General features: G+C 41.4%; 2 protein-coding genes across 2 annotated transcripts; one reads left to right on the top strand and one right to left on the bottom strand.

Annotated features, from left to right (window-relative positions):
* The first annotated feature begins 184 nt into the window (after positions 1–184).
* impdh1a (IMP (inosine 5'-monophosphate) dehydrogenase 1a) lies at positions 185–7,261 on the top strand. The gene is made up of 16 exons (XM_035907058.2): positions 185–673; positions 1,348–1,446; positions 2,411–2,459; positions 3,098–3,199; positions 3,315–3,389; positions 3,525–3,731; positions 3,889–3,976; positions 4,066–4,265; positions 4,465–4,555; positions 4,666–4,761; positions 4,860–5,003; positions 5,101–5,242; positions 5,319–5,462; positions 5,544–5,627; positions 5,868–5,884; positions 5,999–7,261. The coding sequence occupies exons 1-16, from the start codon at positions 438–440 to the stop codon at positions 6,100–6,102; spliced, it is 1,878 nt and encodes a 625-aa protein (XP_035762951.2). The 5' UTR covers positions 185–437; the 3' UTR covers positions 6,103–7,261.
* On the bottom strand, positions 6,811–13,223 carry prrt4a (proline rich transmembrane protein 4a). The gene is made up of 3 exons (XM_006789441.3): positions 13,105–13,223; positions 11,909–12,778; positions 6,811–10,217 (listed from the first exon to the last, which is right to left on the bottom strand). The coding sequence occupies exons 2-3, from the start codon at positions 12,669–12,671 to the stop codon at positions 8,143–8,145; spliced, it is 2,838 nt and encodes a 945-aa protein (XP_006789504.1). The 5' UTR covers positions 12,672–12,778; positions 13,105–13,223; the 3' UTR covers positions 6,811–8,142.
* Between the last annotated feature and the right edge of the window lie 120 nt (positions 13,224–13,343).

A 13,343-nucleotide genomic window follows, 5' to 3' on the forward strand; every position in this document is an offset into this window, starting at 1 on the left:
AGGAGATCTAAATTTGCTGTGCCACGATAGCGACCTTCATCAACAGGTGGGCAAAAAAAGACTATCCACTGTCTGAGGGCCTTAATGGCCTCCATGGATAAGTGATAACTAACCGGAATGCAAACTCAGCCTTGGACAATTTGTTTAGGATCTTTTGTTGCTGTTTCTTCTATTTCCTACAGGTTTGTCATCTGCAAGTCTCGAGCGGCACGATAGCTTACTCCCATATCAGGTGTGTCTGAAAGGTGTTTGTGTGAACATGCACTCAAAGCATTGACTGCGTTAGAGTGTGTCTCCCGGGGTTTGCTGAGGCCACTGTTTACTTGCAGCGTGAAGGTGTGATTGTATTTGTGTGTATGAAACAAGTCACAAGTGCTTAAAGAGTGTGCGATAGGTGGTCGGGCACCGTGGAGGTCAGAGCCCTGGATTTCATAGAGATGGAAGGTCATGCTTATGACCGCTTCGGAGATGGAGAAAGGGACAGCTACCTCATTGACTACCGAAGGATTGTTGGAGACACGGAACCAGCACGGCCACGGCCCTCAAACAGAGATGGGGAGCAACCTCACCCGTATGGGGGATATGCCCACCCTGTGCTACATGGACACGGATATGAGACAGCAGCCCAGCGATACAGCGCTACACGTATTCAAGCTGGGTATGAACCAGAGAGGTCAGTGTCACACTCTATTAGCAATCTTCGCACGCTGCGACATCACAAGCTTCTATGGTCTGCAGATGTGATATATGAAGCCGTATAACTTGTAAACATTACACTTCCAGTAGCAACTGAGCTGTTTTCACTTTCTAGTTGCATTGGCTGTGCTCATTACAAGCTCATTTATCAGCTACCTGGGCAGTCTACCAAATCCTCTTACCTACTGTACTGCCGTCATAGGTGTATAGAAGGAGTTTCCATTGACAAGGACGGATTCTGTTTTGTTTGCGTTTCCTGTCTTCTCTCCAACATTTGTAATAGGATCTAGTTACAGTATGTTTGTAAGAAACAGAGACAGATGAGCCACATGCTTTTTGAAATGGATTCAGAATTTAACTGCTGACTAACCAACCATACCTTTATTTTTACTAAAAATACACTTTCTCCTAATTTAGGTGCACTGTTTTCAATCAGCTAAAGTGATGGACAGAATAATAAAATATTCCCTTAAGTGTATAAAATCTGCAACAAGAACAAATTATTGTAAATTTAAAGCTATATATATATGTCTATAATGTTGTTGTCTTTTCATTGGGATACACCAGTATTTCGCTCAGTATTTAGATGTGGTGGTGGCTAACTCATATTCTCAGCTCCACGATGAGTGTGTGTGTTTTTTAAAATTTCAGCATGGCTGACTACTTGATCAGCGGGGGTACGGGTTACGTTCCTGAGGATGGACTCACAGCACAACAACTTTTTGCCATCGGCGACGGACTTACATACAAGTAAGAAATGCTAAATTTAAAAAGAAAAAAACAACCCTCACACACACAAACACATTCATGACATTGCTTACATGCTGACACAGACCCACGTGCACCTAAAGAAACACACATATACACTGTTATCTCATATCTTCCATTAAATGTTTATTAATATCAGCAATGACACATCTGCTCAGGTTTTATTTGGGGGATTATTACGCATAATACTACTTTCAAGGATGAGTCTTGAGTGGTGGTACAGACATTAAAAGCAGTGTCTGTCAGAGTGTGTGTGTGTGTGTGTGTCCTGCACATATCAGCGCTTTAATGGCTGTCAGGGTAGTTTCCTTAATGGGGCTATGTGTAGGGTTTATCAGTGTGCACGGGATAAATGCAGAACGTTTCAGTGTGCTGCTGACAGATTATTTCTGCTTACTGTCAGCTAATAAAATAAAATAAAATGTTGCCTTGTAGGAGTGACTGCAAAACATATAGTTCACATACACAACTATAAGAGGTAGCTTTACAAGTGTTTTGCTGCTCAATGTCACTATTAATATTAAATGCTGGTTACCAGTCGCCACAGTGAGGCTGGTTTTATTTTTTCAGTTAAGTCTTTGTGTGTTTCCTCATGGCAAAAAGCGGTCCTGGCGACACCTGCAATAGCAGGAAGCACTAAAAAGCTGGTGTTGAGTTTGTCAGCACGGTAGCATCGCAACAGTGGAAGATGCACAGACAAAACTTTACAGGTGAGTAGCTGAGATCAAAATGAGCGCCGAGTTTGAAGATAGGTGGCATCCAACCCATGAGTGCTAACAACTCATGTGATGATGTAGCGATCAGTGAGAGCTGAGATCAAATCGACTCGCTGACGAGTGCAATGACTGATGTGACCCCCACTGAAAAGTGATTTCTAATTTAGTTTGTGCAGTACTTCATAGTCTTCATGATCTTATCTCCACATCTGTCACCTCTCCCCTTTCAGTGACTTCTTGATCCTCCCCGGTTTCATAGATTTCACTTCTGATGAGGTGGTAAGTGTCATCATACTGTCTAATATATTAAACATAGCCTACTGCTCAAACTTTCTCAGTGTACTGCTCATAAATTTGTGATGTAGTTGGGATTAGGGTTCTTCAACATGGGTTATGTCACAACACTAGTTGCTATAATCCCTGTGAGGTTGCTGCTTTGGTGAATGGCAACACGGGAATAGTTTCCTTTGAAAACTGTCACGAGCAAAGTGAGCTAAGTGTGCTTCAAACGCGGTGTCCTTTAACTCATTATATTTTATATTGCTGTTATTAAGGTGCTGCTGCAATCAGTCCCTAACTCTTTGTTGTGTTGCTTAGTTAAAGGTACATGAGCACGGGGTTGTTTATTTGACTTGCACTGTGTTCATCTTTTTGAACTCTGCTGGAACATTAAATTAATTTCATGACTAGATCACATGGGTTATTGCTGGATAGCAGGTGTTCGAGGAAGCCACCTGGGTCCTTTAAACACTCAGCCAGTTAGTTCAGCAACTCCACTTCTGATGCATCCAAACTGGCTCACTGCAGGGCAAATGAGCCAGTTAAGAAATACTTATTTAATTTGCTAAAACGTTTGTTGTAGACAGTGTTGCAGTATAAGGTGATAAATTTGTTTCCAAATGCATTGAACTTTTAAGGATCTAACTTCAGCCCTGACACGAAAGATTACCCTGAAGACGCCTCTCATTTCATCTCCTATGGATACAGTCACGGAGTCATCCATGGCCATCGCCATGGCAGTGAGTACAAACACGGCAGAGTGTTATATACATCATACTTAATAGCTGAGTAGGTACTGCTCAAATGATGCTTTTCTTCACTTACTTACTCCTGTCTCTAATTGGTTGGATTCAGCTGATGGGAGGGATTGGAATAATTCATCATAACTCCACTGCTGAGTTCCAGGCCAATGAGGTGCGCAAAGTGAAGGTGAGACAGAAAAAGTCACTGCACACATGTGCTCTAATTAAATAGATGAAATCATTTTTGATCTATGAAGCCCCTAACAGCCATCTGATATGGAAATTAATTCTCACTCGACATTCGTGTTTCTGTTTTTGCTAGAAATTTGAGCAGGGCTTTATTACAGATCCAGTGGTAATGAGTCCCCGTCACACAGTAGGCGATGTGTTCGAGGCCAAGCTACGCCATGGTTTCTCTGGGATCCCGATTACAGAGACTGGCAAGATGGGCAGCAAGCTGGTCGGCATAGTTACCTCCAGGGATATCGATTTTCTTTCTGAGAAGGACCATGACCAACCACTTGAAGAAGTGAGTGTTTTAATGTTGTGTTTTTGAGAACACAATCTGGTAAATGGTAAATGGACTGATTCTTATATAACACTTTTCTACTCTCCCGGAGTACTCAAAGTAAGAATTACAATATCAAACGAGTGTGTGTGTGGTCACAGTTTATTTTCTGATGCAGGCAATGACAAAAAGAGAAGATCTAGTTGTTGCACCAGCTGGAGTCACACTAAAAGAAGCTAACGATATACTGCAACGTAGCAAAAAAGGTAAAACTTCAAAGAGTAACTCTGCCGTATAGGTAGCAATCATAATTGTGACTGTAGCATATTTGGCCTTTCCTTTCTCATTCTCCCAGGCAAGCTCCCCATAGTTAATGACAACGATGAGCTCGTCGCCATTATCGCTAGGACTGACTTGAAGAAGAACAGGGATTATCCTCTGGCTTCCAAGGACTCTCGTAAACAGCTGCTGTGTGGAGCCGCCATCGGTACCAGGGAGGACGACAAATACAGACTGGACCTCCTCGTGCAGGCTGGAGTCGATGTTGTTGTCCTGGTAAGTTTTGATTGTATTGTAATTAAACTTTTGTTTGATCTGTTATTTGATTCTAATTTTTATTGGATCACATATAGTCAGCTAAGTCATTGGTCTCATATTAATCACCGGATGAATGGAACTACAGAGTGGGTATGAGTGTTTGACCGATCTTAAGTCATTTTCTCATAATTTTTTTTTATCATTATTATTATTACAGGACTCTTCTCAAGGAAACTCAGTCTACCAGATTAACACGATAAACTACATCAAGCATAAATATCCCGAACTACAAGTGGTTGGAGGAAATGGTGAGCACCCTTTCTTTACTCGGGACTGTCTTCTTGAATTCATCTTCTACATTTGTGCCTTTCTTTCTCAGACTCCTCAATCTCTTTCCCGTGCCTCTGTCTCTCTCTAGTGGTGACAGCTGCTCAGGCCAAAAACCTCATAGATGCCGGTGTGGATGCCCTGAGGGTGGGAATGGGGTGCGGTTCTATCTGTATCACACAGGAAGGTACGATCATACTTAATCATGGGACATAAAAATGTATGAATTTCACTGTATTGAGGATACTTTGCTCCCAACCATCACATTGTGGTCTTGTTTCTCAGTAATGGCATGTGGAAGGCCCCAAGGTACATCAGTGTACAAGGTCGCGGAGTATGCCAGACGTTTTGGAGTGCCAGTAATCGCTGATGGAGGCATTCAAACTGTTGGACATGTGGTAAAAGCTCTTGCCCTGGGAGCATCTACGGGTAAAAGAAAGAAATTTTCTCTCATTTTCTGGGGGCATTAAATTTGTGTGTACACTTGGATTAGCCAGTGAACAATTCAGTCTTTTTCCTTCCTCAGTAATGATGGGATCATTGCTGGCGGCAACTACTGAAGCTCCAGGAGAATATTTCTTTTCCGACGGTGTGCGTCTGAAAAAGTACAGAGGAATGGGCTCCTTAGATGCCATGGAGAAAAATAACAGCCAGAAACGCTACTTTAGGTGAGATTTTTACTGGAAAACACTTAATCCGAAAAACTTACCTTGTTAATCATGTGAATTATGTTTGTGTGCCCAGTGAGGGAGATAAGGTAAAGGTAGCTCAAGGTGTTTCGGGGTCAGTACAAGACAAAGGCTCCATTCATAAGTTTGTTCCTTACCTCATTGCTGGCATCCAACATGGCTGTCAGGACATAGGAGCCAAAAGTTTGTCCATTTTACGGTAAGTGACTGTGCATCTATTTAGTGTGAGATTTTCTACGTGAAGGCTTTCGCCAAGTATCCTCCTGTGATCTGTCTCCAGGTCAATGATGTATTCTGGAGAACTGAAGTTTGAGAAGAGGACCATGTCGGCTCAGATGGAAGGTGGTGTCCATGGGCTTCACTCGTAAGTCTGACGTTTGACTGTTTGCTTAAGTTGACCTTTACCCCTCCGCTGCAACCCCTTCTTTCTCCATGTATGTCTTTTTCTTTTCCTGTTTCTGTTGTCTAAACATTTTGATACCAGTGACAGTATGTGAACATGCTGTTGTTAGATATGCTTCATTGTTAAGTGTCCATTAATTTACCTTCAACAGTATAAAATTCTCTTATATTTTTCTCTTTATTACTCATGCCATCATATTAGATATTCTTTTGTGCCATGTAAGTAATCATTACCTCCATCTTCTCCTTTTTTTTTAAAAAAAAATCATCTTCATTCATTTTTCTAACTGTAAAGTTTATGCTTTCCCTCTTTTCTTTCTATTCCACATGTAGTCATGAGAAGCGGTTTTACTGAAACAGGTGGAAGAGGAAACACCCGATCGGGACCCAACGTCCCGACCCCAGCAGCTATGAGCAGATGCACCGGGCGCATGTGATCAGAATGCACCGCATGAAGCTCCTGTGACTTCTACACTCTAAAGTTGAAACAAAACTATTCTGTGACCTTCTGTTCATTGGTGTCCCAGCTCTGACCCCAAAACAACTGTCTTAAAGTTCAAAGAGCCTAAAAGGATAGAGCCAAAGAACAGAGTTTTAGAGGATGGTCACAAACTCTTAATCTGTTGTTCTCCCTCTCAGGTCAAGGCGTAGAGGGAATCCTGTTATTACCTATTCTGTTGTTCCCTTTCAACAAACTTGTCATGATATATCTGCCGAGCTTGATAGAGAAGAGTACAGCCATATATTTCCTTGCTCATTTACTACATTAACTACCCCACCACCCCCTTTTTTTTTTGCGGGAAATCAAGTAAATAACAGCGCACAGAGCTTTAATCACATACTTTTAGTTCTCTTTCTCTCATATATATAACATAACAAGTGAAGTGTGCTAATAAACACAGAAGAGTAAAATTCTCATAATGTTTTTAGTGCACAGCTTTGTCACTCAAGTCATTTCTCTGATGCGTGTCGGTGAGCTCTGTGCCGCTCTGTCATAGAAGGGACAAGAAAAGCATCAGCCTTAATTGATAAACGAGCACTCCAAATAGGGAGTGCCTTCAAAAAGCAATTGACACTCTCACCTGGAACTTTACTCTTATTTTAATGTTATTGCTTGATTTAAAGGAGAGTATTCACTGTTTTCTTTCATCATTCTCATTTTTATTGTCACTATGCAACCAAAGCTCCACTTAGCTTTATAGTACATGCTGTATTCTCCAAAAATGCTATTTTGCAAAAGGTTATCATTAATAACACAGCAGCATATAGAATGGTTGGTTATTTGCCTTTATTTCCCAGGCTCAGTATTAAAAAAATAATAATAAAGCAAAAAAAGGTAGATACAGTAATGGATTCTCTAGTGTTGCAGTAGAACAAAACCAATATTCCACTTTTGATTTATTTATTTCTAATGATCTTTACAAATATCACTTTTAAATTAATTTAATTTTTCCTTTTTTCTGTGAGGTACTCAGTATATTTGGTTTGACACGTATTACATGTATCACTCAGTTTTTTAAAAAAATCAACAATTAATTTTCAATTTTGCCAACAATTTGTCACCAGTTAATTAAACTTTTTACTAGTTGACACATCTTAATTTTTTTTGGTCAACCTAGGAATCAAACTTTCATTTAATGTAACTTGTGTCATATAGTGGATGTATATGTATTTGAATAAAGATAATTTTTCAAACAACAGTTTGTTATTATTTAAAAACTGTTTTGCTACCACTTTAAATTCATGCAATTTAATGATGTTGTTTTCATTCTTCAAAGATATTCCACTGTTAAAAGAAAACACCCAGAAACAACTCAAGGAAACAAACAAACGAAAAACAAAAAAACACCAGCTTGTCCCTATGAATGCTTTTACACTCAAAATTCAAAGAAACCTCAAAAGGTTTATATATTTAGACTGTAATTCTTTTAGCACACTATCAGGAAAGGGAAGCGGAGAAAGTTAAGCCCTTTCAAGTATGTCTCACAAACCACAGAACGTATCAGCAACACAAACTTTAACTTTTGTGACTTTTGCTTGTCCTATGGCTGCTAGATCTCCTCAACACAATCCTGGATTTTCACTAAAACAAAATAAAGCAAAAAAAAAAATTGAACTCCCGTTTTGGCTAACTTCTTTGCCACAAATATTACCTTTTTTAGAAATGTTTGATTTTACATATGATTTCAATGGACACATTCTAAAATTATAATGTTGTTCAAATAAAGCAATATTGCAAGGATAAAATAGGTTGCTGAAAACAGCATAATGAAGACTGTCTTATAAACTTTTTTTTTGTTTGAATATACAATATCAACAGTACAGTATTTACAAAAAGATATTGGCTCATATTTTAGGTCTATATAACGTTTTTGACATATAGACTATGGTTTAATTCCCCCATTTAACCTAAATAGACTTAAATTTACATAATTTGTATTCCAGTTACACCCAGTTTTATTTTGTTTTTTAGCTTTCTACAATTCAATGGTGTCACTGCAAACACTCAGTGCATCAATTTGTTTGCACACACTCACAAACTCTGCTTGTACAGCCATATCCCATTCCAGCTGTTTGCTTTCACTCAGGTGTTTAGTTCCTGCCAATCGGCCAGACCCCCGACTGTCCTGGGAAGCTAAGCTCAGGGTTCGGTAACGTCTGTGGTATGGCAGGTGGGGGATTGCACGTGGGAGGCTGCTCTGAGTAAAATTTTGCCCTCTGTTGGCCCATGAATGTGATCGCAGCTTTCCTGTTTCTTTGGAATGGCTGCAAAGGCCCTGGGTTGAACCAGTAACACTCCCTTTCCAATCACATTGGTCTGGTGATAATGGTTGATTTCTACGAGCTGTCATACAGCCTTGAGGTTGGGAATACCTGGAGTTGGACAAGGTGTTCTCTTGATCTACATCTCCACAAGAAGAAGTTCGGTAAAGAGTATTTCCCACAGAACTGGGCCCTTGCTTTGATGTACCTTGGCTTGGGGAGCTCAAGGAAAGGCTTGAGGAAGCAGGTATGAGTCTTGGGAAACCAAAGATACTATGAGAAAATAGGGATTCGCTGAACAGAGCTTGGTCGATGCTGCGCGACAAGTCTATGGGAGATGGAGGCCGCAGATCCACAGTTGAGTCAGTCTCGAGGCCTAAATGATCCAGTGATGACAGGCGAGCCTCAGGTGAGGCTGTAGGTTTATGCGGTGGGTTTGGGGGCGTGGGGAGAGGTAGTACAGTTTTGCTTTGGCTGGGTTTGTGATCACAGTCTGGTATATTTCCAGGAGACTCCACAATTGAGTAAAGAGGAAGAACCTCTGACTGCTCCTTGGCTACAACATCACAGGCCACCAGCTTTTCTTGCTTACCCTGGGAAAGGACGGGGGAATTTGCACCATCCTGAGAGGTTATGGTGAGCATTCGTGAAGGAGAGCCGCCGGATAGACGGGACCAAGATCCTGGTCTAGGATGTGCTATGGTCTTGTTAGAGTTGCTACAGAATAGAGGATGTGTGCCAATGACAGACAAACCAAGGCAGACCCCAATCTCACAGAGTCTGCAGCCTACTTGGTAGCCCCACCATGGCCAAGGCTGAAACCCATGGCCATCAACCCCACCCAAACCAAGGGCATGCAGGATCCCATAAAGCTGAAGACCTCCACAACCTAACAAACACAAAGAAGTTCCTACTCCAGCTCCTGCTGCCCTACCCCAGTCCTTCACACTAGCAAAGGGGCAAATTGCAGGTCGCATCACCTCAGGAGATCCTCCACTCTCTCCATTGTCATTTAACCTGTAAATGTTTCTACTGTTGACTTGTGTCAAGCAGTAGAAGAAGAGGTATGAGCATGAGAGAAAGGTGGTGAGACATACGAACACACCCTGAGGAAAGAGCAGGATGACAGTCGGGAGGCTGTGAAAGAGCTGAAAAATCCCAAAACATCCCAAAGAGATAATAAAATGTAACAGGGCCAAACATAGCAACAAGCAAGGCTTTGGCAAGGCTGAGAAGGAGGCAGAAATAACAGGTGAAAGTGAAAGATGCTTGCATGAACGAAAGGAAAGAAGGAGGAAGGCCAGGGAAAATGCTGAGATCAAACATGGCAATGGCAGTTCGGAGAGCAGCAGAGAGACGACAGGGGAAAGGCGATCTTGGTAACTGTAAGCATCGTAAAGCAAACAGAAAGCTTGGATCCCTGCAAATGCCAAAATGAACAAGTGCAGCATTGTGAAGTAGGGGCTTCCTGGGGGACACCTCAGGGGCAGCCCTAACAGGCAGACTACAGAGATTAGGCCAAATATAGTGAAGACAGAGCCCAGGCCATAGATATGTGCTTCCCATGCAAATCCCCACGTAGCCAGGGCAGAGTTCCAGTCTGAATACAAAGGGACCAAAAACGAAGGGGTGAGAGCCAGAAAGGGGTGCAGAGGCTTGTTGTGAGTAAAATCCTCTGGGTAGGTAGGTGTCCAGGAATGATTTGGTGTTTTGCAGGTTGTGGCAATTGTGTCCATGTTACCATCTAGCCGGCTTGGGCTTCTGGCTTTTGAATCATTCTTGGAGTCATCTGTAAAGAATATAAAAAAAACACGAACACCATATTGGTTATGTCACAAGAAAACCAAAAAGTAGAAAATTTAAGTACAGACTTAATTTAAAGTTTTTCGTTGGCAAACGAGCAAACATACTAACTTGCATAAATATGATGGTATAGTAATACATAGACAGTGTAAAAGATGGACATCGCTATGGTTTTTTAAAACATAGTATTAAAGATGTCTTAGTTTTTAAAAAATTTAATATGTCTCTAAATGAGTGACTGAGCCTATGAACTCAGCAGGAGTAGGTCAAGTCAGGAGTCGTTTTTCCCATAGACTTCTATAGGGCCGCCCTCTGGTGGCCATTAATTAGAATGCAGGTTTAATGCTCAGTAAACTACATCCATGTTTTATACTGAATGAATGAATGAATGAATGAATGAATGTCAATGTCAATGTCAACAGCACTTTATCCATGTCATCATGAGCATGTTAGAATGCTAGTGTTAGCATTAAGCTCAAAGCATGGCTTTGCTTCACACCTAATACACCTGTGTATTTTTATTATTTTTTGTGTGGTGGTTATGTGTCATATTATCTTTAATAATGAATTTTTTTTCTCGAGAAATGAACATACTGGTGCTAATCTAACCTCTGGATACAGGCCAAATTTATTTTTACGCACAATCTTCATTTTCTAAAAAGAGAGCAGGGTGTAATCTGCTGTGTGTGTGAAGCTAATCCATAATAAAACAGAACAGGCTTGTAACTGGGAATCTAACTGGGTCACAGACAGAGTGGGAGCATGAGCAGTAGGTTGTGTGCATATGTGTTTGTGTGAAAGTGAGGAAGAGAGATACTGTATGTGTGCTGATTAGCCAGTATTGACCTCATGCCTGCTCTCATTTTGTGTGGCTATAAGTAAATTCGCATCAGTGAAGCGATTTTGTAACAAACAAAAAAATTCTTATTCTGTATATAAAATAAGCTGTATAGGGCAATCAGGGAATCAGGGAACCTACTGGTTATAAATGGAATGTGTCCTATTTCTGGTCCTCCATTAGTAGTGAAGCAATTACATCAGTATAGACGCAGCAAACAGAGAGCACTTATAAGTGCGGGGCTTTCGCTCTGCTGTCTATGAAATCTAATAAAAATGAGAGTACATTTAATATATACTCCATCTTGATGCAGTTATTCAATAAACTTGTTGTTACACTGAAAATATGTGGTGTTAAATGCATACACAGGAGGAAGCAAATTCCTTATTAATTTCATTCAAGTCCTCCTCATATGCTTGTGGACACAACATTTACTTTGACAAGTAAATGCCAGTATGTGTGTGTGTGTACAGTAAATAATGTGCGTGCTGCATTATCCAGTAACCTTTGAGTGCGGGCTGACTGCAATGTGAATAAAATGTTTTACTTTAACAGGAGAGTGTAAGTTTGAACTGGAGAATCGGTGCTTAAAGGCTTGAATGAGAAAGTCAAGGGCAGAGAACTGAGTTAGAGAGAGAGACATTTGAAGAAAGGGATGCAATCCATTCTGTGAATGTAAAAAACTGTGTTTGCCAGCAGAATACATATCATAAGCACTGCAGTGACACGTGGATTCTGAGTTTTTGGAGGTTATGCAAGGAAACTGAAATGCACCGTAGGGCATAGTTTCAGCTTTAGATTTAAAGTAGGGATGCTGTAAATAATTAAAGGACTCTTACCTTCTTTTGCCTCCATGCTGGCAGTTTCTCTCTGTAAAATAAGATCTGTAATATCAATGAATCCATCTCTGTTTCCCTTTGTGGTAACAGAAATGCCTGTGGTCCATCCAAGAGTGTCTGGCCCCGGTCCAGTGGGCAGTGATGAAGTTGAGTTCTGGTCTGATGTGCGTGATGGGAGTGAGCCAGGGAGAAGAAAGGGTAAGTGAGTATCAGTCATCTGATTTTGAAAACCTGGGAATGTTGGCTGATTCTCTTCAGACTCTCTAGGATACAAAACTGATGCGGTGTTGGTCTCAGCTGGCTGATTCTTTAATGTTTGTTCATGGGTAAGCTTGGGTGGTACACTTGCTGATGAGGACTTCATTGTTTGCATTCTCTCTGTGGAGGCAGTATCTACTGTAGCACCCTTTGTGGGTCTGGGTATGGGTCCCTTCTCATTAGGAAATAAAAGAGATGTCTCAGCGCTCTCCAGTAAATCGCCGTATTCACCAATCACACCTTGTCTGTCTGTGTCCTCAGATGATGATAAGGACCAACTTAAAGGGGAACCCAGGAAGTCATCATCCTCGGATGCAATCATGGGGTCACTTGGTGCTAAACCGGGTACATGAGGTCTACTCGAGAGCTGTTTCAGAAACTGCCCTGCCTTGTCACTGTCTGGCTGTTGTGTTTCTTTCACATTTTCTCCAGTTAACGCTATGGCACGAAGCGAGTGAGGCAAAGAGAGAGGCAAGAGAAAATAAATATTCCACAGAGAGACCATGTTGAGGGTCGGCAAACTTGACCTCAGAGTCACTTGGAGTTGTTGTGCAGTCACATGTTTGAGTAATCCCTAATATCAGGTTTCCAAAGATGTCATTCTTAACACACCTGGAGAAAACAATCACACGTGGGAAAAACAAGTAATGCCAACTGCCTTCAAATATTGCTTGTCGTTTGGACATCTCTAACATAAATAAAGTTAAACTGCTGCATGTGGGTCACAGCGAAAATCAAAAATTGTTGGTGAAAATAACGGCAGTGTGATGAATATGAACGCGGTGCGCTGAAACCCACTGCTAGACTATAAACTCTTGTGACGTGCACACAGTACAAACATTAAAATGCAAAAACCCACTTAAACAAGAGCATTAAAAAAAGAGACATTAGACCACGCAACTCTGTGTGGCAGCCATTCCTTTTTTTAGCTTCCTTACCTCATCTATAGCCCTCTTTGCTGCAGCCTCTTTAAACATATATGCCGCTCTGTGCTGCTGCATGTCTGCAGTCTCTGTCTGCATTGCACGGCGTGTCCTTTCATACTCACTCTGCTATGCCCCTGTTCTATCCATCGGGCTGCTGACACACGGGACAGACCCCACCTCCTCTACACAACCCCCGCTATGCCCACACGCTGCTTCTGCACTCATCTGACAGTGAGGCTGTTTGCTGCCTT

This window comes from Neolamprologus brichardi, chromosome 7 (assembly GCF_056152115.1).
Source record: "Neolamprologus brichardi isolate AB-2024 chromosome 7, ASM5615211v1, whole genome shotgun sequence".
In the NCBI taxonomy this organism is placed as follows: domain Eukaryota; kingdom Metazoa; phylum Chordata; class Actinopteri; order Cichliformes; family Cichlidae; genus Neolamprologus; species Neolamprologus brichardi.